The sequence below is a fragment of the Budorcas taxicolor genome, chromosome 11 (genome assembly GCF_023091745.1).
Source record: "Budorcas taxicolor isolate Tak-1 chromosome 11, Takin1.1, whole genome shotgun sequence".
NCBI classification, from domain to species: domain Eukaryota; kingdom Metazoa; phylum Chordata; class Mammalia; order Artiodactyla; family Bovidae; genus Budorcas; species Budorcas taxicolor.
Window position 1 is genome coordinate 85,629,664 of NC_068920.1, and position 27,991 is coordinate 85,657,654.

General features: G+C 37.4%; 1 protein-coding gene across 1 annotated transcript in view; it reads left to right on the forward strand.

Moving 5' to 3' along the window:
* The first annotated feature begins 479 nt into the window (after positions 1-479).
* Positions 480-27,991, forward strand: part of PLEKHH2 (pleckstrin homology, MyTH4 and FERM domain containing H2) — a 90,033-nt gene continuing 62,521 nt past the window's right edge. The window contains exons 1-6 of the mRNA XM_052649219.1: positions 480-602; positions 12,755-12,817; positions 21,270-21,419; positions 22,660-22,743; positions 23,368-23,449; positions 26,997-27,179. Of these exons, the coding sequence (XP_052505179.1) occupies positions 480-602; positions 12,755-12,817; positions 21,270-21,419; positions 22,660-22,743; positions 23,368-23,449; positions 26,997-27,179 (685 nt within the window). The remainder of the gene's footprint in view (positions 603-12,754; positions 12,818-21,269; positions 21,420-22,659; positions 22,744-23,367; positions 23,450-26,996; positions 27,180-27,991) is intronic.

A 27,991-nucleotide genomic window follows, 5' to 3' on the forward strand; every position in this document is an offset into this window, starting at 1 on the left:
AATGGAAGCAAAACTGATAATTTTGTAAATTTAATGTGGTAAAATTATGAACTGACAGATTTTTAAAAATCTTACCTGTTGAGCGGAGCTAAAATAATGACAGTACTCTGTGTGATACTATTATGGTATCCAAAGTGATGTTAAGGACAGCAATATTTAATTTGTTCCTTACCTATCTGTGAGAAGAATAGTTTGTTACTGCTGAATTCCCCCTTTTTCTTTCTAGATTGCTGAGACATGGAAAGGTTAAGTTACACAGAAAGTTTAAGTAACCCAGTTGGGCCTCCTTCCCTGGCCTCATCTCTCCTAACTTCTTTCCATGAGTAGTCACCAGGTTCTGGAATTTATCTTAGGATTCAAAACTTGCCTTTAGATATCATTAGATGGTAGCTAGAATGTGTGCGTTGAATGATTTAAGGAATTATCCTGAATGCTAATTGATAGTATGCTGTTTGAATACGTTCTTTCCTAGAATAATTATGGCAGAGCTTTCTGAGACAGAAGGGCCAGTGGATTGGAAAGAACGTTGTGTAGCCCTGGAGTCCCAGCTCATGAAATTTAGAGTTCAAGCAAGCAAGATACGAGAGCTCTTAGCAGAGAAGGTAAGCTTTTCTCCCTCACCTTTGTTAGTAAAACATCAGTTCTTTGGGGCCCATTTCATTTATATTAAGTAATCTCAGTACTTTAGGAGGTAAACATTTAAAAAGTAATGAATATCATTTAATTTTTTGTCAGGGACCTGACACTCTATTGGGCATATTCTTTTGCTAGTTTTAGAATGGATTGGACATTAAGACAAAAAACACTTCTTTGCAAATACTGGTGGACTATGTAATAATTGTATGTATTTGATGAATGTAGAATTAATTCATGCTAGAAAGAACAGCCATAATTTATTTGATTTTAGTGTGGTGTGATAGCATTTTGATCTACTAAATGTTTAGGCAAATTATCTTTAAAGTGATTATTGTTCATTCCCTGTGTAAGGTAAAATACAGTAAAACATTGTATATGGAAGTATATACCTATTTAGGAATTTGTGTTGACAAACAATGTATCACTAAACTATGGAACTGAATTAATATAATTCTGTGCTTCTCTTAATAGTTCTAACCATGTAATTAAAATTTCATTTATGTCATAGAATTTTTTAATATATGTATATAAAACCAATAGATTAATTCATTTGTTTATTCATTCAACAAATATTCATTGCAATGTGTTCCTGCCAGACACTGTTCTTAATGCTACAGTTACAAATCTGTGAATAAGACAATGCATGTTGCTATTTCCAGGGAGCTTGGATTCTAGCCCTGCTGTGTCCAATGTGGCCGGCACAACCACAAGTGATTAGTGAACACTGTAAATGAGACTAGTTCAAATTGAGATGTGTTGGAAATGTAAAATACACACTGGATTTCAAAGATTTAGTTTGTAAAAAGAATATGAAATACCTGTGCAATAATTTTATATTGATTACATGTTGAAATGATAATATTTTGGACAATAGATTAAATAGAAAATAGTGAAATTATTTACTTGTTTTTAACTGTAAATATGGGTACTAGAAGTTTTGAAATTATATACGTAACTCACATTATATTTGTATTAGCAGTGCTGTCTGGATGGCTATATAAATGGTATTAATGATCGTTCAGAACTGACCAGGAGAACTTACAGGTGGTTTCTTCAACTCTAACCTGCATAATCCTTTTAGAGTGGAGACCAGTACACATATCACATCTCTAAAAATCGTGTTAAATCTTATTTGCATTGCCAACCAAGAATCTCTTAGCACAGAAGAATTGCAATAAAATCCAGTGAAACACCATTCACTTTAACCTTTCAAATGTATCCTCTTAAATTTTTGTGCACTAACAGCTTTTAGATGCAAAGACTAAAGTTACTCTAATCACTTTGGGCTAGAGGATGACCCAGTCATAGGTTTTGTGGAATGAATCCCCACTATCAATTTACTTTATTTATCACTATTAAAATAAAAATTATAACTTGAAAAAAAAGTCCCAGTCTGATTATCTCCAAGTTGGGAAAGCGTATCCTAACTCAGAGTTAGTGACTCATGCTTTGTCTTTTGCTCCTCTCTCTGTAAAAATCATTTCCCAGGTTGTACTATGATTGTCCCCCATGTAATGATTTTAGCAATATCACTAATTATAACCTTGCTGCTCAACCTCACTGGACACTTCCCAAGTGTCCCAGGTACCTCAGCCCTTCAACAGCTGGCCCGCTGTTGACCACAGCCTCCTATTCAAAATTTTCTTAGTTCCCTTGACTGTTGTACTCTCCTGGTTTCTTTATGGACTTTCTTTATAAAAAGTTATGCTTGTTGGGGTTCCAATTAATTGACCTTTAAATTCTTAATGCCAATATTTGTTTTGTTCTTCAGTGGGCTTGTCATAAGAAATTTCTTTGTGAGTGCCCATTTTGTAAATTTTAAAAGTGTAATTTTCTTTGTAAGTAAGATTATAAATAGTTTTTGGTCCTTAATTTAGTTACTACATTTTCTTTTTTCTTTGTCAGTGAATAAAGATTGAGAGGAATATTATTTCAGAATTGCTGTTTTAGGTGTGGTTTCTTTTTCTTCTTCTTCTTCCTTTTTTTGGTGTCTTCTGTAATTTTATTTGTCTTAAATCCTTTGACAGATCTCAGAGATGGAGTGATTCATATGTGTTTTATACAGTGGAAAGAGGATAAACATGCCAAGTTACTCATGGCTTCCCAGTAAATATATTCAACACCAAAATAAGAATAACACTTTTTCATGATATTTTCTGTATTTTTTGCTATTTTTTTCTCTGGATTAAAATTTATTTTTGGTACCCACCCATAAAAATATCAAATACTGGTATTAAAATAAAAATACCAAACATTGATTTATTATGTACTAAGCACTGTACAGATATGATTTATTTAGTTATTATAATAACAACCTGTGAAGTAATAGGTTTTATTGTTCCCATTTTACAGATTAGGAAACTGATGCTTACCATGTGCCAGGCAATCCTCTAAGTACTTTATTATTTTTTTAATCCTTATAGCAGCCTATGAAGTAGATATTATTATTCATATTTACACAAGAGGAAACTAAGGCACATAAAGTTATTTACCTTGACTGAGTTCATGCAGAAATGTAAACGATGAAGCCAATATTTGGCCAATATTTGTAAATAGGCAGTTTGTTTTGGGGGCTTCCCTGGTAGCTCACCTGGGAAAGCCTGCTATGCCAGAGACCCCGGTTCAAATCCTGGATTGGGAAAATCCCCTGGAGGAAGGCATGGCAACACCCTCTAGTATTTTTGCGTAAGAACCCCCATGGACAGAGGAGCCTGGCCGGCTACAGTCAATGGGGTGGCAGACAGTCGGACACGACTGAGCAACTAAGTGCGGCATTTTGTTTTTAGAGCCTGAATGCTTAGCCATCACCCTGTATGACATCTCTAATCTAGTTTTATTACCACATTCCTTGCTTTGTCTAATATTCTCACCTACTCATCTGTTGTCTTTTCTTTTCAGTCACACAACATATAAATCCATCTCTGCTTGGCAGCATATGTCTGTGTAAGTTAGGGTGTATGTACGTATGTAGTAATAACAGTTTACATAACGTTACATATTTTTTAAGGCAAACCCTGTTGCATTGCTTCTGCATGCCAACCCAACTTGAGTCAAATATCGCGTTCCAGAGGCTAGTCTGTTCCCATCTGTGATCTTTGGTTTTGTGTTAGAACCAGTTTGCCCCAAGGATTCTTCCCAATAGTTCTCTGTACCTTCCCTCCAGATGGATGCAGGCCTAAAGCTGAAGATTCTTGAGAGAATACTAATTTGATTCCTCAGCTCTTTGCCAGGAATTCTGTCCAACTTTTCTTTTCTGCTACAGTTCTGGTTCTTAGTTCTCTCTTCTTGGCACTGATTATAGACTGCTAACACTAGGTGCCAACTATGGATCCTAAGCCTTGACTACAACCATTAGCTAGCTTAAACCCCACAAGAACTCTATGAGGTAACTATTATTATCCACAATCTAAAGATGTTGACATTAAGACTGAGAGTATTTGAGCAGGAGGCCCAGTATCACACAGGTAACAAATAGCAGAATTGGCATAAAACCTTAGATCTTTTGCACTTTTTTGTGATGCAGCTAAAAGAGTGCCTGGCATATAGAAGTAACACATTATTATTTTCTTGTATCTTTCTGACTGGACACACTGGTTAAGTATAAAAGGAGGACCTAAAAATTATAATTATTTTTTAAATATTTAGAATATTTTATTATTTTAAATAATAAAAATAACTTTTATTATTTAAAAACTAAAGTGGTATAATTATAGATTGATAGACATCTTTCTGAATTTTTTTAGGAAAAATGTGTGAGAGGATCTCAGTGTTCCTATAATTAAAGATGGATTTCAATTTTATATACATTGTATATTTTGGAGATTAGGATTAGGAGAATACATGGGATCTTTTTAAACTATTTTTTTCACCTATTTATTTTTCCATTACAATTTCTAAGTAACTTTGAATATTGAAGCTTGTGAAGAAAAGTCCTTATTGAAATCTTGGGCAAATCCCACTGTAAGTGGGAGAGGTCTTTGGAGGAATTTAAGGAATGGTGTTGGAAATATCTCTAGTATGCCAAACATAAACTCTTCAGGGAAGCTGAGATTTAAGTAGTTTTCTACTTTACAGTATTACTAGTTCATTTTCAGAGTCGGGGAGGGAAAGGGAAAGTTTATTTTTCAGTTGAAGTGAATGTTATTTCCTATTAGTTAGATTTTCAGTGAAAAGAAAAAGGTGAAACAAATGAAGAATTTTCCCTTTAGGCATCAGCATGGCTTGCATAGCCTAATGCTGCCTTTATCTGATACAGCATTGCTGTCTGGCAGTTCCTACCACTTGACCTTCCTCTTGTCAATGTGATTTCCCTGAGGTGGTCTAGGATTCCCATCTAGGAATAAGGAGTCCCTGGACAGCATTGTGTTTGCTTTCATATAACAGTCCAGTCAACACCACAGTTATCCTATTTAAATCACATATGTCCTGTTACTCTTTTGCCCCACCTAATATTTCACAGCACATTCCCTAGTGGCTCAGATAGTACCTGCAATTTGGAAGACCCAGGTTCAATCCGGGGTCAGGAAGATTCCCTGGAGAAGGAAATGGTAACCCCCTCCAGTATTCTTGCCTGGAAAATCCCGTGGACAAAGGAGCCTGGTGGGCTACAGTCCATGGGGTTGCAAAGAGTTGGACACAACTGAGCAACTGACATGCAATGAAAATTGTACATATAATAATAATAATGAGATTTGCAGGCTCACTTAAAGTTATTTTAAAAAACTTTATTTGGGGGCTATTGATTGAGGCTATTATTACTATTTTTACATTTTTATTTATTTATTTGGCTGCACCAGGTCTTAGTTGCAGCATGCAGAACCTTTAGCTGTGGCATATGGGATCTAGTTCCCTGACCAGGGATCAAACCTGGGCACCCTGCATTGGGAGTTGCAGAGTCTTAGCCACTGGACCACCAGGGAAATCGTGAGGATATTATTTTTGATAACAAGTTTTTTTAAATGGTGTGTTTCCTTCTGCAGTAGGTTTCTTGAGACCATACAGCTTAAAATTGTTCCTATTATGTATGTTAATGATTTTAAGTTACTAGTAAAAGATTCCTAGGCCAAAAGAATAGAATACAAGGGGCAAAAATAAAGACAGATGCTTCCCAGCCAAGGATTTTGTGGTTTCATGTATCTGGGACTGATTTTCATTTGGTTCTGCATAACTATACACTATGGGTGGAGTTTATAAATACCTAAGCAGCTGTGGTTCAACTAAAAGAGCACTAGGGATTCTGAGCATGAAGGCTCACATCCCATCCATGTCACTGGCTGGGGGCATTCGAAACACCAATTTCCTAATGTTTCTAACTGGAATAACAATTTCTGTCTATGACATGGCTATGAAATAATGTATTTGAAAATTCCTGGTTCCTGAACTCTTATGTTAATTCTTTTTAAGTTCTCTTCCTTGAATTATCTTTCTTTCCTCTGAGATTATTTTGCACTTTTATGTTTGATTTTTCTTTTTCAGGTGGCAAGCTTTTCTCAAATGTCTAATGATCTTTGGTGGTCTGTTTATATTTAAGGATGGAATATCTGAAAAGTTGACCAACAATTGTGTATAAAATCAGTGCTGGTTGACTATCAATATTTGCTTTAGAATGAGTGGGTCTGAGACTGCTTATTACACCATGAGCCCATAAATGCCACAGTTGTTGGACTAGAGCCCTCCAAGTAATTTATTCAACTTTATAGGAGAAGAACATTCAGTCTTATAACAGGAAGTAAATGCTTAGCTGCTGCACATTCGGCACATGGGGATAAGTGAGAAGGTTTCAGAGAACTAGTTGGCTCTAAGGCCACATGTTTTCCATTAATACCCACTATTCCCAGCCCCACACTCACTTCCCCTGTAGGTCTTTGCAGGGTTGTACAGGGCATTCAGCTCTAGGGGAGAAGTTCAGGATGCTCCAGTGCTTCTTGTAGGCTGTGGTCTCACTTTTCCTCTGGTTTCCAGTAATATGTTCCTCATGTCCACCTGACATCTCATCAGAAGAACCTTTACCAGCCATCATTTCTATCAACAACCTGGTCACAGTCCTTAGCTGTGCACCCCAGGAAGACTGAGGCTTTCTCTATAGCTTTCCTGTTCTTCTGACCTCTCACCAGAATTGCTTTAATGGTCTGTTCATGGTCATGTAGGTTTTTTCTACCATGTACCTTAAAATTCTTCCAGTCTCTATCATTACCCAGTTCCAAAATTGCTTCCACATTTTTAGATATTTGTTAAGCAGCACCTCACTCTCAGAACCAGTTCTATGTCTTAGTCTGTGGGGATTGCTGTAATAAAATAACAGACTGTGTAGCTTACGAACAATAGAAATCTTATTTCTCACAGTTTTGGAGGCTGGAAGTCTGATACCAGGATTCCAGCATAGTCAGGTTAGGGCCCTTGTCTGGGTCACTGACTTCTTGTACTGTTACCTGGCAGAAGGGGCTGGGAGCTCTGTAGAAACTCTATTATAAAAGCACTAATGCAATTCATGAGGGGCCCACCCTCAAGGTTTAATCACCATCACATTGGGCATTAGGATTCCAAGATGTAAATTTGCCAGAGTTGGGGGCAAACATTCAAAGTGATCCCCTTTGGGAAATTATTCAGTCTTTTTTAAAAAAAAGACTGTCTTTTTAGAGCAGCTTAGGATTCACAGAAAAATTGGGTGGAAGATATAAATTTTTCATGTATTCTCTGTCCCCACACATGTATAGCTATCATTATTTTTCTTTTTTAAAATTTATTTATTTTAATTGGAGGCTAATTACAATGTTGTGACGGTTTTTGCCATACATTGACGTGAATCAACTATGGGTGTACATGTGTGCCCCCCCGTCCTGAACCCCCGCTCCTACCAACCTCCCTGTCCCATCCCTCTGGGTTGTCCCAGTGCACCGGCTTTGAAAGCCCTGCTTCATGCATCAAACTTGGACTGGTCATCTATTTCACATATGGTAATATACATGTTTCAATGCTATTCTCTCAAATCATCCCACCCTTGCCTTTTCCTACAGAGTTGAAAAGTCTGTTCTTTACATCTGTGTCTCTTTTGCTATCTTGCATATAGGGTCGTCGTTACCATCTTTCTAAATTCCATATATATGCATTAATATACTATATTGGTGTTTTTCTTTCTGACTTACTTCACTCTGTATAATAGGCTCCAGTTTCATCCACCTCATTAGAACTGACTGAATTGCATTCTTTTTAATAGTGAGCAATATTCCATTGTGTGTATGTACCACAACTTTCTTATCCATTCTTCTGCTGATGGACATCTAGGTTGCTTCCACATCCTGGCTATTGTAAACAGTGCTGCAGTGAACATGGGGGTACACATCTCTTTGAATTCTGGTTTCTTCAGTGTGTATGCCCAGCAGTGGGATTGCTGGGTCGTTTGGCAGTTCTATTTCCAGTTTTTAAAGGAATCTCTACACTGTTCTCCATAGTTAGCCATCCCCATTATTAACATCCCTCACCAGAGTGGTACATGTTACAAATTGTTCAACCTACATTGACACATTATTATCACCCAGAGTTCTTACTTTCACTCTTGGTGTTGTACATTCCATGAGTTTGGACAATGTATAGTGACATATATGTATCATTGTGGTATCATACAGAGGATTTAGTGTAGTGGTTAGTCATTCAGTCATGTCTGACTTTTTGCGACCCCATGGCCTGTAGCCGCTGTCCATGAAATTCTGCAGGCAAGAATAATGGGGTGGGTGGCCATTTCCCTCTCCAACAGAGTACTTTCACTGTCCTAAAAAGCTTCTGTGCTCTGCTTATTCATCCCTCTCCATACTCTCCCCCAGCCCCACCCTCACCACCACTGATTCTTTTATTGTCTCCATAGTTTTCCAGAATGTTAGGTAGTTAGAGTCATACTTTATGTGGCCTTTTCAGTTTGGATTCTTTCACTTAATAATATGTTTTAAGTTTCCTTCATGCCTTTTCATAGCTTGATAGCTCATTTCCTTTTAGCAGTAAATAATATTTCATTGGTTTTACCACAGTTTATCTATCCAGTCATCTATTGAAGGAAATCTTGATGGCTTCCAAGTTTTGGCAATTATGAATAAAACTGCTGTAAATAATCTGTGTGAAAGTTTTTATGTGAACATAAGTTTTCAACTCCTTTGGGTAAATACCGAGGAGCACACTTGCTGGATAGGATGATAAGAGTATGTTTAATTTTATAAGAAAGCATGCAGTGAATGAGAGTTCCTGTTCCTCCGCATTCTTGCTAGCATTTGGTATTGCCAGTGTTCTGGATTTCGCCCATTCTCATAGGTATGTCAGTCATTTATTTTCACTAGCCAAAGTCTACAAAGCAGCAACCCATTTGTGGATTTTCCTGTTTTCCCTGGGAATCTCAAAAATATTCAAAATTGAGGATAAGGCTGCACAAGTGTAGAAATTCCTCTGAAAATACAGTGTCGTTGCATTGCAGAAATGATGTTACGGTGTAGAAACGACATTTGTCAGCATATTGTCAGTAGTGAAGGGATGTGATGTCGGTGTTTGCATGTCAGTTAATTTTTTTGTTTAAGCACTGTCCTAGACAGGAGATACATTGCTTGTCCAACTTCTTTATGTAATGCGATAGTCTATAACAGAATCAATAAAATGCTGTTAGACAACAGTACTTGTTTATTAAACGTGAAATGTGTTGTACTGATGTGCTCAGTTGTGTCCAGCTGTTTGCGACCCCATAGACTGTAGCTCACCAGGCTTTTCTGTCCATGAGATTTTCTAGGCGTGAGTACTGGAGTGGGTTGCCATTTCCTTCTCCAGGGAATCTTCCCAACCCAGGGATCAAACCTGTGCTTCTTGAGTCTCCTGTACTGGCAGGTGGGTTCTTTACCACTAGTGCCACCAGGAAATATCTTCACAAAAATTAAAGGTGATATGAGGTCCAGAGAATGCACTTGGGAAATGCCTATTTATGTATCCAAATATTTTAAAATTCTTCCAGAATCTAGATCCTTGCAATAAACTACCTTAAAAAATATTGCCATGTGGACAGGCAGTTAAATTACAATATATGGTGACAATGAAGTGTTTTACACTTTTATTATCCAATAGAAATATAAAGTGAGAAACATGTAATTTTAAAATTTCTAGCAACATTAATAAAATGAAAAAGAAACAGTAGATGAAATTAATTTTAATATTATATTTTACTTAATGTGACATTAAAATATCATTTCAATGTGAGTCAATATGAGCAATTACTGAGATTTTTATTCTTTTTGCAGTAGGTTTTCAAATACTGTGTTATTGAATGAAGTGTGTATTTTACAGTTCTACCACATTTCAATTTGGACTAGCCACATTTCAAGTGCCCTTGGACAGCACAGTTCTATCATTTCCCAGTCCTCTGTGATTTTCTGAACCATCTGGAGACAAGAAAATCAGTGTGTTGCTAAAATAATGTCCAAATGCTCTGGACTGGTACCCGCCATATGTCATTACTATCATATTTTCGGGAGTCAGTCCATTAAAAGTAATAGCTATATCTGAACAGCAGCCTTCTGCTACTTGCTCAGGGTTATGAGACATTGTCTCTTGAATAAGATATGCGGTTGGTTTTGTGTTAAATAGAATTCTTCTTTGGGAATCCTCTTTACTTTCTGCAAGAACTCCTGCATATTTCAGGCAGACTGCTAAGCTGCGTATCTTCTGATAAGTTCCAAATCACACTTGGATTTGCATACTTTTCGGACTTATTCCCCTGGAGAAGGAGATGGCAACTCACTCCAGTATTCTTGCCTGGAGAATCCCATGGACAGAGGAGCCTGGTGGGCTACAGTCCACAGGGTCACAGAGTGAGACACGTCTGAGCGACTAAGCACGCATGCACGGAGACTTATTCAGAAGTCTGTTAATTCTTTTCATAGCTCCCATAGTTAAAGCAATTCCTCCTCCTACTGTCATGAAATCAAGGTTGCCAGATGTTACAGTGTGGCCCAGACATAAAGGCTGAGATACATCCTTAGTAAACTGAATATACTCTTGAGTTTTCAGTGACAGCGAGTGTAGTGGGATGTGCCAAAAAGAACCAGTTGCGGCTGTTGCTGCGCTTTCCAGAGACATATTTGTCCATTTTTCTCATCTGTATCCACATGCCATTTTTTATCTTAGACCATAATTTTTCATTTTTAGTACTATGGTGCTCTGCTTTGTCACAGTGTTTGGTATACGATTCTTTGAGTACCCAGTAATGCCATCGGGTTTTCATGGATGATACAGTAAATACAGATACTTTTACTAAGCTCCATGTGCTGCACTTCTGAAATGTTTAAGAGGTCTTTTGTGTTTGGTGGGCAAAAGGATGGTGCTCGTCATGGTCTTGAGTTTTACCTGTGTCGACTGGTAATTTGCCCAAACATAGGTATCAAAATGCAGCAAATGCTCCAAACCAGTACAGCTTTAAAAAATTATGTATTCATAACAGAAACTACCTTTAAGGCATTGAGAATAACACATGCCTCAGCTGGGATTCCTGTCACCCATGTGGTCCAGAGCTGGCAGCCTTGCTTCCTGCTGCAGGAAGCCACTCCTCCATGGTTTTGAGAAGGGGGTGATCTGTTGTATCAGCCATGGGTGCTGTTGTATCACACCCAGGATGCTGTGAGTTTGAGATGCTCTGGAAGTTCAGGGCATCTGAGAATGTCCACCAACAATAAAAGTGACAGTGAGCATAGGTTGAGCCACAGATGGCTCCAGTGTTGACCAGACTTCAACACTCAGAAAAGAATAATTCAAAATTTAGTTTTACATCATGGTTGTGTATTATGTTAATTTGTATTATATCTTTTTTAAGACTTTTGCTTTTTTACTTATTCAGTTTAGTATTAAAATCTCCAATTTTTTTTTTAATTTCCCACCGTCTGATATCTTCAAACATTTTATTATCCACAGAACTTTCAAAAAATACCCAGATATTTTTTCAACCTCTGTGCTGTATGCTTTTGTGGACATATGTATATTTTATCAGAGTATCTTCCATACTCTTTCTATCACAATCTTTTTAAGAATTAAAACTACTCAGTTGTGACTTACACATACCACCAGTGAAGCTTATGAAAATGTACCACTTTCTGATATCACTGGGACTTTTTTCCCCTATATTAAGCCTGTTTCAGTGTATGTTTTTTCTTTTTAAATTTTTTTCAATTTATTTTTTGTTGAAGTATAGTTGATTTATAGTGTTGTTAGTTTCAGGTGTACAGCCAAGTGATTGAGGCTTTTTAAAAAATATTTATTTATTTGGCTATACTGGGGTCTTAGTTGCAGCATGTGGTATCTAGTTCTCCAATCTAGTTCTAGATTGAACCTGAACTCCTTGCATTTAGGAGTGCAGTCTTAGCCACTGGACCACCAGGGACATCCCATCAGCTTATTATATATATATATATATATGTATGTACGTGTATATTCTTTCTCAGACTCTTTTCCTATATAGGTTATTACAAGATATTGAGTATAGTCCCAGTACTATACAGCATGTCTTTGTTGGTTATCTGTTTTATGTGTTGTAGTGTATATATGTTAGTTGCTCACTCATTTCCAACTCTTTGTGACCCCATGGACTGTAGCCTGCCAGGCTCCTCTGTCCATGGAATTCTCTAGGCAAAAATACTGGCGTGGGTTGCCAATTCCTTCTCCAGATGACTTTCCCAACCCAGGGATCGAACCTGGGTCTCTCGCATTGCAGGCAGAGTCTTTACCGTCTGAACCACCAGCCCAAATTCCTAATTTATCCCTCCCCCCCTCATTGGGACTTTTTGATCAGCAAAGCATATGACATTTGAGGTCTTACTATTATCTTAGATTTAATTTACTATTCTTAAAATATGATGACCAATAATTTCTAACATATAGTCCAATGAAGAAAATTCTACTGATTAATACTCATGTAGTACATATTGCAAAGAGTATCAAAATTTTGGTATTTTGTTTGATCAGTTTTTACATATGCCCTGAAAGAAACTTTAATGTGCTAAATTCTGTGTAATTAATATCCATTGAAGTACTTTAAGTGTTCCTAAAGAATTCCAAAAGGGAAATATGAATTTTTCTATTTTTTATGTCTTTTCTCACATTTCAGATGCAACAGCTTGAGAGACAAGTTATTGATGCTGAGCGTCAAGCAGAAAAAGCTTTTCAACAGGTAGGGTATAGTTTTGGTTAAAAAATTTTCTTTTGCCTCTACCAATTTAAGCATTGTTTTGCCCCAAATAATCTTGAAAACAGTTTTCAGCTATCCTCTTCATTTTGTCATTTATGCTGTTTATAAGCTAGCTCCATAGAGAAAATATAGAATCTAACTTTGTTTTGTCCCTTAACAAATTTTCACAAGGTCACAAATATTTCTATTAGGAAGTTTTACTTATAAAAAAACCCTCAAATATGAATTTTATGGTTATGCCTAGCCATAATGACGTTTTATGTATAAGGATGTTCTTGGCAGCTTTAGTTATAGTAATAAAGAGTTGGAAATAATATGAATGCAGTATTATAGGAGAATGAATTAGTGAACTGTATCTATTCCATAAAATATTAAACAACCATTAAAAATAACTATTGGTGGTGGTGGTTTAGTCATTAAGTTGTGTCTAACTCTTGTGACCCCCATGGACTGTAGCCTGCCAGGCTTCTCTGTCCATGGGATTTTCCAGGCAAGAATACTGGGGTGGGTTGCCATTTCCTTCTCCAGGGGATCCTCGTGACCCAGGAATCAGCCCCAGGTCTCCTGCATTGCAGACAGATTCTTTACTGACTGAGCCAGTGTGGAAAGATGTTTAGAGTTATATCGGGAAAAATATATACAGATTTTTGTATTTAACATGTTAGTAGATGTGGGGGCAGGGTGAGTCAAACCTGAGTTTAAAAAAAGCTGTTAGGAAACACTGAAATTTAACCGGAGTAATAATTATAGATGGAATTATAGATGATTGGTTTCTTCTTGTATATCCTCCTACTTTCTAGTTTTTGGTTCTGGTACTACTTTAACTCTGAAAAAATAAAGATTTGATAAGTCACTTAGCCCTTTTTAGGCCTTGCCCACAGTAAAATGAGTGGTTTGGATGAGCCTACCAGCCTTAAAATTTGCCTAAGGAGCATACATTGGTAAATTCACATTTTATGAAAAGATCTCTGTCAGATTCAGTCAAGTCAAGAATTTCAGAAGTCTTAAATACAAAATTGTTGCTTCTCAGAAGTGTATATTAAGTTTCTTATACTTGGTCTAGGTCTGTTACGTTTGTTTCTTCAACTTGAACACTACCAAATCTTATTTTCATCTGAAAGACTTAATTTTACACAGTAGATCGTTTCAGTGGTCTGACTAACTTAACCCAATTTAACCTAATCCTTAGTTGTCTCTTTTTAAAAATAATTGTGTTAATGACTTTTATTTTCGGCCGTGCTGAGTCCTCGTTGCTGCACAGGCTCTTCCCTAGCTGCGGTGAGCGGCGGCTGCTCTGTGGCCGTGGTGCCCGGGTCTCTCACTGTGGTGGCTTGTCTTGTTGCAGAGCACAGGCTCTGGGGCATGCGGGCTTCAGGATTTGGGGCTCCCGGGCTGTGGAGCACAGGCTCAGCAGTTGTGGCACATGGGTTTAGTTGCTCCGCAGCATGTGGGATCTTCCCGAACCAGAGATCAAACCCTTGTCTCCTGCATTGGCAGGTAGATTTTTTACCACTGAGCCACCAGGGAAGCCCCCTTAATTTTCTTAAATTAATTATATTTGAAGATAAGATCCATGGGATTCTCCAGGTAAGAATACTGGAGTGGGTTACCATTTCCTTCTCCAGGGGATCTTCCCGAACCCAGGGATCGAACCCGGGTCTCCCGCATTGGAGGCAGACACTTTAACCTCTGAGTCACCAGAGAATCTTTAAACTTTATTATGCAAAATTCAAGCACTATAAGAGTAGAGAAAATAGATAACGAACCCCCATCATCAACTTCAGCAATTAGTTGACTCACAGCTAGTCTGCCCCCACCCACTTTTTGCCTCCCTATCCTTATACAAGGTTATTTTGAAACAAATCCCAGATAGCATATGATTCTACCCAAGCGTGTTTCAGCATCCCATCTGAAAATAAAGACTTAAAAGTCATAACTACAGGTACCATCACCTCATCAAAAAGTTAGCAATAATTCTTTAAAACTCCAAATGTAGATATTGATATAAGTACTAGTAGTAATGGTAAGGATGTAAGCTGTGCTTGGTTTTTTGTATTTTATTTTCCTTAGCTGATGGGACCAAGTAGTAATTACTTATATCTATAAAAAGCCAATAATTAACAGTAGAGCCATTAAAGGCCACTTATATTCTAAAAGAAAGATTGTATTCATGTCATTCTCCGTCACTCTACGCATGTGTGCTAAGTCTCTTCAGTAGTGTCTGTCTTTGCAACCGTATGGACTGTAGCCTGCCAAGCTCCTCTGTCCATGGAGTTCTCCAGGCAAGAACACTGGAGTGGGTTGCTGTGCCCTCCTCAGGGGGATCTTCCCAACGCAGGGATCGATCCCATTTCTCTTAGTTTCCTGCGTCGGCAATTGGCTTCTTCACCGCTGGTGCCACCTGGGAAGCCCCTGTCACTCTATGCCAAATGGCTTTTCCTGTAGTGGGCCCTCTATGTGTGTCGCAGCTCAGCCTGAAGCCTTGCAGCGCCTGTCTGTCATTCTGTCAGCTCTTTGACTTCCAGGTCTCCTGCACTGTCTTTCCCTTTCTGACTTTGGTTTCCTGGTGGCATCCCTCTTGGTTGCTGCACTCACGGCTATCTCCATGCATCTCTGTCTCTTCTGCTACTTTCCCTTTCTCTTCCTCTCCCTTTCCTTCCCTTCCCTTTTTTCCCTTTAACTGCCTGTATAGGAAAAAAAGAAAGAAATTAAAGATGGTTTTGTTTTGCCTTTTCCTGAGTTAACTTTCTAAATTGATATATGCAGCAAATTTGTTTAGTTCTGAAAATTAAAGTAAATTAAATATCTTTTTTTTTTCAATTTGTGGTTTTCATTTTCCCCCTGTTTGATTCACTGGATCTTGAAAGGAAGAAGGAATCCTTATTCCCAGTTTAAAAAAGGAAACCATGGCAATTTGTAGCCATCAGTGCCCAACTCCTGGTCTTAAAAGTTAACAAGAAGAATTTCTTATTTGAAGTTGTCGTTTGAGTATATTGGGTTTCCCTGGTGGCTCAGCTGGTAAAGAATCCACGTGCAATGGGTTCTATCCCTGGGTTGGGAAGATCCCCTGGAGAAGGGAATTGCTACCCACTCCAGTATTCTGGCCTGGAGAATTTCATGGATTGTATAGTCCATAAGGTTGCAAAGAATCAGACACGACTTAGTGACTTTCACTTTGAGGATATCAAGTATAAAATTATTTCATTCTATGTGCCACATTTTTAGGGGAAAATTATACAATTTTATAAAATTATAAAATTTTAGGGAAAATTATTGGTTTATTTTAGATATACTGCCTTAAAGTAACACTACTAATGCCCCCTGCCCCCACCCCCACCCAGGTAAAAAGGTCAATATTCATCTCCCAGAGTTTCCATATAATCAGTAGATATTGCTTTTTGTCATAACACTTTAAATTTATACAGTAGGTATTTTGTTATGCTTCAGAAGAATTTTTGGCTTAAATATTTCATAATGAATCTGAAAGTTAACAGGAAATATAAACAGAGCAAGTTAATTCTAAGGCACTGATTATATTACCTTTTTTTTTTTTTGCCTTTGTTAAGACTAAGTAAATATTATTAACTTAGAGTAACTGACTCTTTTGCTCTCTTTAACAGTTTCCATGGGACTATGGCCTATCTGCTGTTTATGTTGCTTAAATCCAGCTTATCCTTTGTCATTGAGCCATATCCTAAGACTTAAACTGTATTTATATTAACCTAGAAAGAATGTTTCCCCACAAAAAGCAGTTGTCAGCTGTAACCAGCTCAACTCTACATTTTAACTTTGTACATATTTTTCCTTGTGTATTAAATGTGTGGGCCTCACCTGCATAACCATCAAATAAATTGCTGATAGAAAAAAGAATCACACATTCTTCCAGAGAAATCCTGGCAATGTTGTAGTACATCTTTATTGTTGTTGTTCATAAATTTTGAAAGCAGTTATGTGCAAATCAACCCAGTACTGTATATGAGAAATCTAGTGAGGCAGAAAAGAAGCAGATAGCACATATGGGAGATACTGATATACAGCATTCCTTCTCAACTATCAGACTAGGCAGTTGTATGCATGCATGCATGTATGCTAAGTCCCTTCAGTTGTGTCTGGCCCTTTGCGACTCTATGGACTGTAGCCCGCCAGGCTTCACTGTCCATGGGATTCTCCAGGCAAGAATACTGGAGTGGGTTGCCATGCCCTCCTCCAGGGGATCTTCTTGACTCAGGGATCAACCCGTGTCTCTTGTCTCCTACATTGGCAGGTGGGTTCTTTACCACTAGGGCCACCTGGTACAATCTAATACACTGATTTATGCTAACCAAAGAGGAGTGGATAATTTCTCCTGTAGAAGCTTTGTCTTTTCAGTTATGTCTTTAGGACCCAGTCCCTTGCCTGTGTTTGATTCAGTTTTGGTAGGAGTTAGATTTAAATTTCCTTCTAATCTGTGGGCTAATCTACTTTTCTTACAGTTGGTTCTTAGCATCCAAGTCATTTCTAGTGCTTAATAAATAACTACTCAATCATCCTAATATTTAGGACCGTGGAATGATTGGCTTTGTTATATGGAAAACTATTTAACGGTGTTTCTTTTCACTTTCAGTGAGAATGGGTCTGGCCTTACTACATAAATTATGGAGCACTCTGCTGAAAAAACTGTTTAAAATAGGATTAGAATGATTAATTTGCAATAATTTTGTATAACTGGAAAATAGTATGGGATTCAAACTTCCCTTAACCATGTTTTTGTTGTATTTTGGAATGATTAAGTATCTTTGTCACATAATTGCAATACTTATATAGGAATAGAAACTTTCACTCCCCACTCAGAAATATAGTCATATGTCAGTTACCTGTAGTGGGAGAGGGAGAGATGAGGTTGGAGGTGGGAAAAGGGAGATATTGATATGGATAGTTACAATGGGAGCGATATTTGCAGCTTCTGCTTTCTCCAGGATAGGCAAGAAAATGGAAAATACCATTGGGAGTTGTGTCAGGGTCCCCACCACCAGCCTCGGCTTTGGTGATTCACAGAAAAGCCATAGAATCCTGAGAAGCTGTTCTACTAGTGGTTTCAGTTTATTACAGTAAAAGTACAGATTAACTTCAGCAAAGGAAAAATGCACATAGGGCAGAGTCCAGGAGACACCAGGTATGTGCTTCTGGTAGTCCTCTCACAGTGGAGTTGCACAGGAATGTTCTTGATTCTTCCATCAACGATGTAGACAACACATATGACACATTGCCAACCAGGACTGGTCATCCAAGCCTAGGTGTCCATCATTTTTATTCCATGCCTACAAACCCCCTCCCCTGGTCAGTCTTACAGGCATGGAATGTATACCCACTTTAGCTACTCAACCTCCAACCCCTCCAGAGACCAAACTGATACAGCCTGGCCCATGACCCACATAAACAAAAAAGACATTCGCTATAAATCACGCTGAGCATAAACTAACTGGTGTGACACAGTATATCAGATACATAAAGAAAACCTTAACAGGAAGAATATTCCAGGGGCTCAGAGGTTCCTTCCCAGAAGACAGTCAAGGGCAAGTTCTTCTTTTGGAATGTACAGGGTTTGAGTACCCCAAGCCTGCTACATTAGCCCTTGACTGCACAAAAGCTCACCATCAACAAGATTTTGGGGAAATGGCTGAGGAGTGTGCTGAGGGGGTTGATGTAACCAGAGGCTCTCCTAAAGTAAAAGAGAAAGGGAGCCTGAAAATACAAAGCATTCCTCACTGAAGAATATCCATGTATTGATAATTGCAAGAGTTTATAGAATAACTAACTTAAATTCCTTTAGTGTTTATTATTGACCAGTCTCTGAGTGCTAGGTCGTGTGTGACTCTTTGCAACCCCATGCAGTGTAGCCTGCCAGGCTCCTCCGTCCATGGGATTTCCGGCAAGAATACTGGAGTGGGATGCCATTTCCTCCTCTAGCGGATCTTCCCGACCCAGGGATAAAACCACATCTCCTGTGTCTCCTGCCTTGGCAGGCGATTCTTTACCACTGAGCCACCAGGGAATCATTTTTATATGGTTCAAGTTAAGTGAATGGAAGAAGATCTAGCCTATTTTCTGTGTACTTGTAGTAAGATATTTTTAAGGGCCGCTTTGTTTATCTGTATGCTTCTTAGCTTTTCTGTAGACCTTGTTCACATTAATTGCCAAGGAAAGCTGGTGAATCTTATGGAACTTGGTTTCAACAGGACCCTTTGGTAGGAAAGTTGCCTGTAACAACTTTGTGATTTCTCTCCCAAGGAGATTTTGCCACTTCTTTCAATATTTTTCTTGCCCAGTAAAGTTGTTTATCTAAAAGTCATAGTCTAATGAAACAGTTGTACAAGGCGAAGATGCAGGGAACGAGCTCTGACTGTAGCATTCATTCATAAAATGAGAACACCTTTCAAGCTGGATGTGTTTTTCCGGGAAGAAGAGTTCTCCCAAGTCATAGTTTTCCAGAACTGTAGATCTTTTCTAAGTAATAGTAGGACAGTTTTATGTGGCAGCCCAGTGTCCATAGGGTGACTTGCTCCAGCTTAATAAAAGGAGACTGTAGATGTAGGTCTGGTAATATTTACTTTTATTCGTATTTAGTTAATTTTGTTTTTCTGGAGTATTACGATCTATTACTTCCTCCTTGAAGAACTAGCATTTTGCACTTGGCCTCTGATTTTCTTTCCTTGCTACCACAGCTACAGAATACCTGGTATGAAACTGACTATACGATCCTAAGACTGACCTTTGGTATTTACTGTCCAGCTCTCTGGCTCTGGCTTTTTTCAGGACAACATCTCTGAAATAGGCCTTTGTCCTTGACCTCTTGTTCTGAAGTTCCTGCAGAAAGCCTGCTATATTATGTTAAAAATTCTAAATCTTAAAGTTACTTAAAATTGTCATTTGGATTGTAGACTACATTTTTTCTCCTATTTTTTTGGATCTACTTTTATTTTCATAGTTTCCAGCCATGTGAGTGGTATTTAAATAGGACAGTTTTGGCATTTGAGTTGAATTTACATTTATACAGTGAACTCACAAATGAAACTTTGTACTCGTGGTTAAAAAAACAAAACTGAACTAGCCTTAACACCTCCTTCTAGGAGTCCTCATTAATCAAGTATTTTTGAGCTTTAAGTAAGTCCATTGTGATTTTTCAGAAATATTTTAATAGCTTAATATTTTTCATCTTAGCTATCATCTTTAATTTCTAAAATGCCCCTATATGTTTTTCTTTTTGTCCTCTATAATCTGAAACATGACTAAAATTACATTCTTACCTACTGGGAGTATATAGAATAAAAGTCTTAATATTGTGTATGGTGCCCAGTACTTTATTTTCTTTCTTACTAATATTAACATCACACATATCTCTTCAAAGATTTTGGGTACCCAGATGTGTTTTGCAGAATATCCAAGCAGAGCCAGTATGTATATTAGATACTAAAGTGAAGCACGACAGCCCCTAGTCGTATAGCAATCTCTTTTGTCTTGCTTTATTTTGCCCGTTAGCTTTATTGCCATCTGTAACATACTGTGTGATTTTTAGTCTATATTGTATTTGTGATCTCTCTTAGAAGGTAATTTCTATGCAGGTAGAGGTTGGGGGGTGGGGTCTGCTTTATTAAAACTGTTGTCTTCTTAGGACCTGGACTAGGCCTGGCTCTTGGCAAGTGTTCATTGAATATTTGTTAAGTATTGAATCAGTAAATCCTCACAGAATGTACTCTCCTACCTCTATCTTGACTGTCTTGCTTTTTTACTTTCTATGACTTCATCATTGGGGTTTTGAGGTTCTTTTGTTTTCCATCGAAAATATGTATCTTTTTCACCTGAAGTTCAGCTTTTTTTCCTAGGGTGTATTATTATACTAGGTCCTCCAATCTGAGTGTTATCTCACCATTCAACTTTTTTACTTGATATTCTTACTTTTTTTAAATATGAAAAAATGAGGGCTGGAAACTTTCTGACTCTATGCTTATATGATAGTTTGCATATTATCATAGATCTAATTAACATGTACATTTCCTGACATGATAGCAATATTCTGAGAATCTTTTAAAAAAATTAATTCATTTATTTTAATTTGAGGCTAATTACTTTACAATATTGTAGTGGTTTTTGCCATACATTGGCATGAATCAGCCATGAGTGTACATGTGTTCCCCATCTTGAACACCCCTCCCATCTCCCTCCCCATCCCATCCTGAGAATCTTTTATGTATCCTCATACACCTCAGAATTAACATCACTTGGGAAAATAGTCTAGTCTTTAAACTTTATAGTTGTTAAATGCATTAAAACTGTTCACCATTTTCCTTTCATGATGATATCTTTTAGGAATCTATTTAATGTTAAAGTAAAATCTGAATTTAATACTATGATAAATTAAGTACATGCATAGTTTTAATATTTTCTCCTCTGAATTTAGGTACAAGTTATGGAAGAGAAGTTAAAAGCAGCTAATATTCAAACCAGTGAATCAGAGACAAGGTTGTATAAAAAGTGTCAAGATCTGGAAGCTCTAATACAGGAAAAAGAAGACATCATTCAAAACTTGGAACTGCAGCTTGAAGAGCAGGTTAGGAAGTATCTGATCTCAAAGAGTCCTAAATATGTACATTCATTTATGCATAATTGCAAAGATTAAAAAGAGAAAGCCTAAATTTCTAAGTTTTGGTCAGAAGTCTCACTTGGTAACCCCTAAGATTACACCACATTTACTGGTGAAAGTGCAAGTTAAATACATTATTTTTAAGTCCAGAAAAATTCCAAGGCAGTGTCTACCACTTTCTGGATGTGAATCTTTATGTTGGAAACACTTGGTTATCAGCAGGCATTTATGCCTGTAAAATGTTTCCAATAAATCTTTGCTTTAGATTGTTAGGGTGTTAGAAATGTTTATGGAAGGTTAAATTTTAAACATTGTTACACTAATCCTCCTGCTTAGAAATGTGTACACTGTTGTTAAATCACTTTATTGAGATCAAATTTATAGTATTTATTTTTTAAAAAATTTTTAAGAAAAAAATTGCATTAAGGTTATAAACCTAAAAAGTCATTTAGCATCAATTAGATATAACCACTATAAAATTATTCAGTGATTAATCATTTATTTTTAGCATTTTTATTCATTTCTCTGGATGTCACTGTTGCTTTAGGTCTGTGGTTTTCAGCCCCCACCAACTGGTATTTATATGATCGTCACATTCTCAGTAGTTTTGTGACCATATCCAGGTTTAAAGGTTGGCAGATGTGAGCTGTGCTCAGTTGCTAAGTCGTGTCCTACTCTTTGCAACCCCATGGACTGTAGACCACTAGGCTTCTCTGTCCATGGAATTTTCCAGGCAAGAATACTGAAGAGGTTTCCCATTTCCTTTTCCAAAATGTGAGCTAGAGTTTCTCAATCTTTATTTTTTCTGAACCTTTTAAAACTATAGCATTTGAGGGGAAAGCAAGCCCTACCCCAGAAGAGATTCTAATTCTCTTCTCACCGAGTTGGTTGACTTCTATTCCATGTTCTAAATCATAGTGTTTCCAGAAATGGTTTATTTTATTGATAAATTCAGTGGATTGATTTTGGCATATGACCTTTCAGAGAGAGACTAGCAGATGTTAAAACTAGAAATATATATTTATGCTTTTATTCTTCTGTCTGCTGGACAGCCACTCTCATTTTATCCTCTTTTTGGTAATTTAAAGGTAGACATCTTAACTTGGAAACAAGTTTTAAGTAGACTTGCCTTTCATATCTGTAGCTGTAATATTTCCAGGCCAGTGAGCTTATGTTTGAACTAAACAAACTACTAATGTTATTTCAGAAACAAATAAGGATTCAAGAAGCTAAAATAATAGAAGAGAAAGCAGCTAAGATCAAAGAATGGGTAACAGTTAAGTTGAATGAGGTATTTATTGCCATATTTATCGTTTCTTAACCTTTTCTTTCTTTCAAATAGATCAGTCATCAGAATATCTGAAACAAAATTTTGATCAGTTGGTGGTGCTGCTGGCTTTTGATTAATATGAGATAGGTAGCTTTCACTTTAATGGCTTATATAATTCTAAAGTTAAAAAAGAATTGATAGAATCATGATAATCAGTCTTAAGTAGCCTGATTCTAATTAGTTAACTTTAGTTCTAAATAGTTAACTTTAAGTAATTAGAGAATAATAAGTGAGAATATTAATTTCTCATAAAATTAATGTATTCAATATTCTCTGAGTGGTACACATTATTTAGTTTATATGTCAGACTAAATGCTGAAATAATTTGGTTTAAAATAATTTTACAGTGGTAAAGGCATAGGGGTGAAAAACATTGAAAACTTTTAGCTCTGGAAAGAATAAATATTAAAGTCATAATTATCTAGGTTAATAATCTGTGCTGATAAATTCATCTGATATTTAGTTACTTCTTTTGTATTTTGTTTATGTTTAATTAGGTATTAACATGCTCTCAATGTTATAATTTACTGGTATATTTTAGAAATTCTTATCCCTGTTTACAAGAAAACGATTATTTTCTTTTAGTTGGAATTGGAGAATCAGAATCTTCGTTTGATCAACCAAAACCAAACTGAAGAGATAAAAACAATACAGTCAAAACTACAAGGTATGAGCACTTGACTAAAGTAGCCTAATTCGATTAATTTGCCTGTGTAGAATTTTATTGTTGAGCACTTGAAATATGACTTGTGTAACTTAAGGAACTGAACTTTACATTTTACTTAATTTGAATTGATTTAAATTTAAATAGCCACATGTCCATATGAGCACAGCTAGACAGTAGTGAATAACCCAAAGAGGGTAATTTGAACATTTAATTTTGGGTATGTTTACTTAATCAGTCTTGTTTTCTATTTTCACTTTATAGCATTGTGCTCATTGGTGATTGAAATTCTTACAACCTGAATATTTTGCGCAGAGTTTTATGTGAATAAACTGTTTGCATTTTCCAATGCTTAGGCCTGTTTTCTTTTTAACTCCAAAGCCAAAGGATGGATGGTAGAGTTAAAGATAGAGATTTACTTATTAATATGCTATTGGTGTGATAGCCGTGCAAGCACACATACAGCTGATGAGAAGGTAGGTCACCAGGGTATTTAGATTGTGCTTCTTAGACTGATGGCCTAGGATAGTGCTTTTCAAACTTTTTATTTAGCAGCAGAACCCTTTCTTTTTTAATGAGTGACTTTTTTAGTAACAAGTTTAATTTATTTTTTAGATTTTTGGTTGTACCCTGTGGCATGTGGGCTCTTAGTTCCCTGTCTAGGGATTGAACCCACAACCCCTGCATTGGAAGGCAGAGTCTTAAACACTGGACTGCTGGGGGTCGCAAAGAGTTGGACTCGACTGAGTGACTGAACTGAACTGAACTGGTTTCATGGGGGGTGTTGATTATAGGATTTGTGAAAGCATTTTGTCTACTGCATGTTAGTATCTACTGCTGTCATTCTGTAAAGGGAAAAGACTCCTGGTTTCTCTTTCTGAATATTTCTGATATGAGATGTGTGCAGGCTTTTCCCACACTAAGCAATTATCTAGTTCTCAACAGACACTGACTGGGTGTCCTACAAGTTTAACTTACTTCCAGCATTATCTACTTGGATAGCACCAGATCCCTCAGCCCCACAACACTACCCACCTCCACCCGGTGTGTGAACACACACACAAATACAGAGGGATATTCTTGCTCCTGTCCAACAGACTGTAAATCCAAGGTTCCCAAGATCCCTTCCTTGGGTTCAATAATTTGCTAAAAAGGGTCACAGAACTCAGTTTACTTCCTAGATTACTGGTTTATTGCAAAGGATGTAACTCAGGAAGAGCCAGATAGAAGAGATGCATAGGGCGAGATATGGGAGGAGGGGCACAGAACTTGCAGGCTCTCACCAGGTAAAACACCCTCCCAGCACCTCCATGTGTTCACCAACTTGGAGCATCCTGAACCCTATCCTTTTGAGATTTTATGGAGGTTTCACTATGTAGGGATACATGATTGATGAAGTCATTGGCCACTGGTGATCAGTTCAACCTCCAGCCCCTTTCTTCCTCCCCTGAGGTCAGAGGTAGTGGGTGGAGGGTGAGGCTGAAATTTCTAACCTTCTCATGATTTGGTTGGTTCCCCTGGCAACCCCATCCTGAGGCCATCTCAGGGCTTTCCAGAAATCACCTCATTAATATATATTCAGAAGTGTTTGAAAGGGCTTGTTACGAAAACAAAAGACATTTTTATCACTCTTAGGAAATTCCAAGGGTTTTAGGAGCTGTGTGCCGGGAACCATGGGTGAAGACCAAAATATATTTCTTATGTAACACATTTCCTCTGCCTATATAATGAAAAAAATTGGTGTTTCTCTGGAATTCCATATTTATAAGTAAAGCTTTAGGTCTTCATGTTGTTCACCCTCTTTGAAATGGATCATATCTACTAAGCCTAATCACAAAATGCTATTTCCCTGATACTTTCGGCTTGCAATTCTAGTCCTCACTGGTAGCCTTTTAGTTTTGGAGGCTAAGGATTATTGATCCTTGGAACCTAGGTGTTACTGGAGAAGAATATCGTCTGAGCCACCAGGGAAGCCCAGATATGATACAGTACTTTAAAAAAAAGTCTGTGTGTATATGTGATTATTAAAATATCATGAATTAGTTCTGTGAGTTAGTTCTATGGTCAATATGAAAATATTAAAAGATATATCTGAAGGAAGACACTGTTTAAAGATATTTTTGTATTTCTACTCAATTATCAGTTACTATTTAACTTTACCCTTTGGTGCTCTTTCAGAGTTGAGAATTAATTTCTTAGAAACCTTTCTTACTATCACTGAAAACTCCATGTTTTTAATGTTATAAGCAGCAGTGCTACAAGTCCCAGAAGATGAATTAAACCCATGATTAGAAGGCAGTGGCAACCCACTCCAGTACTCTTGCCTGGAAAATCCCATGGATGGAGGAGCCTGGTAGGCTGCAGTCCATGGGGTCACAAAGAGTCGGACACTTACTGTGCGACTTCACTTTCACTTTTCAGTTTCATGCATTGGAGAAGGAAATGGCAGCCCACTCCAGTGTTCTTGCCTGGAAAATCCCAGGGACGGCGGAGCCTGGAGGGCTGCCATCTGTGGGGTCGCACAGAGTCGGACATGACTGAAGTGACTTAGCAACAGCAGCAGCAGGTGCTTTCCATCAGGCTTCCCTGATAGGTCAGTTGGTAAAGAATCCTCCTGCAATCCTCCTGTATGGAGACCCTGGTTTGATTCCTGGATCAGGAAGATTCCCTGGAGAAGGGACAGACTACCTACTCCAGTATTCTTGGGCTTGCCTTGTGGCTCAGCTGGTAAATAATCCGCCTGCAAATCAGGAGACCTGGGTTCGATCCCTAGGTTGGGAAGATCCCCCGGAGAAGGGAAAGGCTACCCACGCCAGTATTCTGGCCTGGAGAATTCCATGGGATCACAAAGAGTTGGACACAACTGAGCGACTTTCACTTTCTCCAGGTGCTTGAGTAGTCACTCACCTAGCTATCTGAATTCTCTGTCTAGAAACTTCCCCCTCCCCTTTTTTTCCTCCAAGTGATTAAGGTTCTCCATATCATGGTCACAGACTAAGCCCCTTTATTTGCTCTCTTATTAGAAGCACACTGAAAGCTATGACAAGCAAAAGTTATGCCAGTGATCATGTGATATTTGCCCCAGTGATCATCTAAATTTTCCTGGGTTGTCTTGACAACGAAGATCTCATTCCCATTTTCTCACTATTAGTAGCATTACCCAACAATCAAATTTTATCAGTACATACTTGATTGGTATTTAACTAGTACTTGATACTGCAAGAAGCTGTAACTCTCTAGTTGTTTATATCTGGATTTTTGTTTGTTTGTGGCTTGTTTGAGAGCTGACTGCTTTTAAAAGAATTAGAAAGTTTTCTCTTTGCAGTTAAAAAATATTTTGTACCATCAAAATATATAAGCAGATATTAAACATTGGTGTGTGGTGCTCGACATTGAGGCTTCCAAGTTATTATACAGAAATAAAGATGAACTTTAGGCCTTTTTCTGGTCTAAGGAGTGATTTGTCCACGTTTTTATTTATGCTTTGGTTCTCTGTTTAACAAACTGTTATGAAAAATTCGGATCTTGATTTCGATTAATGGTCTTGTAGAAGTTCAAGGAAAGAAGTCAGTTGTTTCCACACCAAAGCTTTCAGAAGGCCAGCGTCTGAGCAGTCTGACCTTTGGGTGCTTTTTGTCCCGAGCAAGGAGTCCTCCTCAAGTTGTAAAATCTGAGGAAACGAGCAAGATATCATCTAAAGAACCTGAGTTCACGGAAGGAAAAGACATAGAAGGTATTTATGGACTAGAGGAATTTACTTTAACATTTTTTAAAAGGAAAAATCATTTGTTAAGATTAATGCGAGTTTCAGATTAGGAGTGTGACCTTCCTATTCATTATTTATTTAAAATATAAAGAATTATCTAATATTCAATATGAAGTTAAATATGACGCAGCAAACTCATAAAGAAAAAGAACACCAGATGAAAATTTATTTAACTGCTTTGATTTCCCTTTATTGCCTCAAAGAAGAAAGTATTTGCCACATGTTTAAACTCTGGACCTGTGTGCAGATTTGTACCCTTCTTTTAGTCTTAAAGCCCTTCTAAATTTTGCTTCATTTGGCTTCTGGCTTTGTCAACACCAGTGTGACTTTTCCCAAATATTTTAGAGAGACTTGAACTTGCATCTTTTCTATTTTCAGCTCCTGCTTCCTTCCTCCAAAGGAGAAAAATTATAGCCCTAAGAGCTGTCTCTATGCTTGGTTATGAACTTCTGAAAACTACATAATGTTTTTCTGTCCAGAAGGTTCCTTTGGTACTTGCTTTAATGCCATTACATGGATTTTTTTTTTTTTTGAGAAGTTATTTTCATTTTTTTCCCCCCTTTTAACTTTCTCACTTTCAATTCAGTACAGCTCAGTTCAGCTGAGGTTGCCTGGACTGTAGCTCTTGCTCATCTGCAGATTTAACAAACAGCCTGATACCAATCTGTGGAGCCTGTTATAGCCTTAATTAAGAAGATCCTGTCTGTATTTTCATGTTTTCAAAGTTTTTCTTTTGTACTCTTCAAACTAAATTTTAAGTTCGTTGATTATGAAGTCAA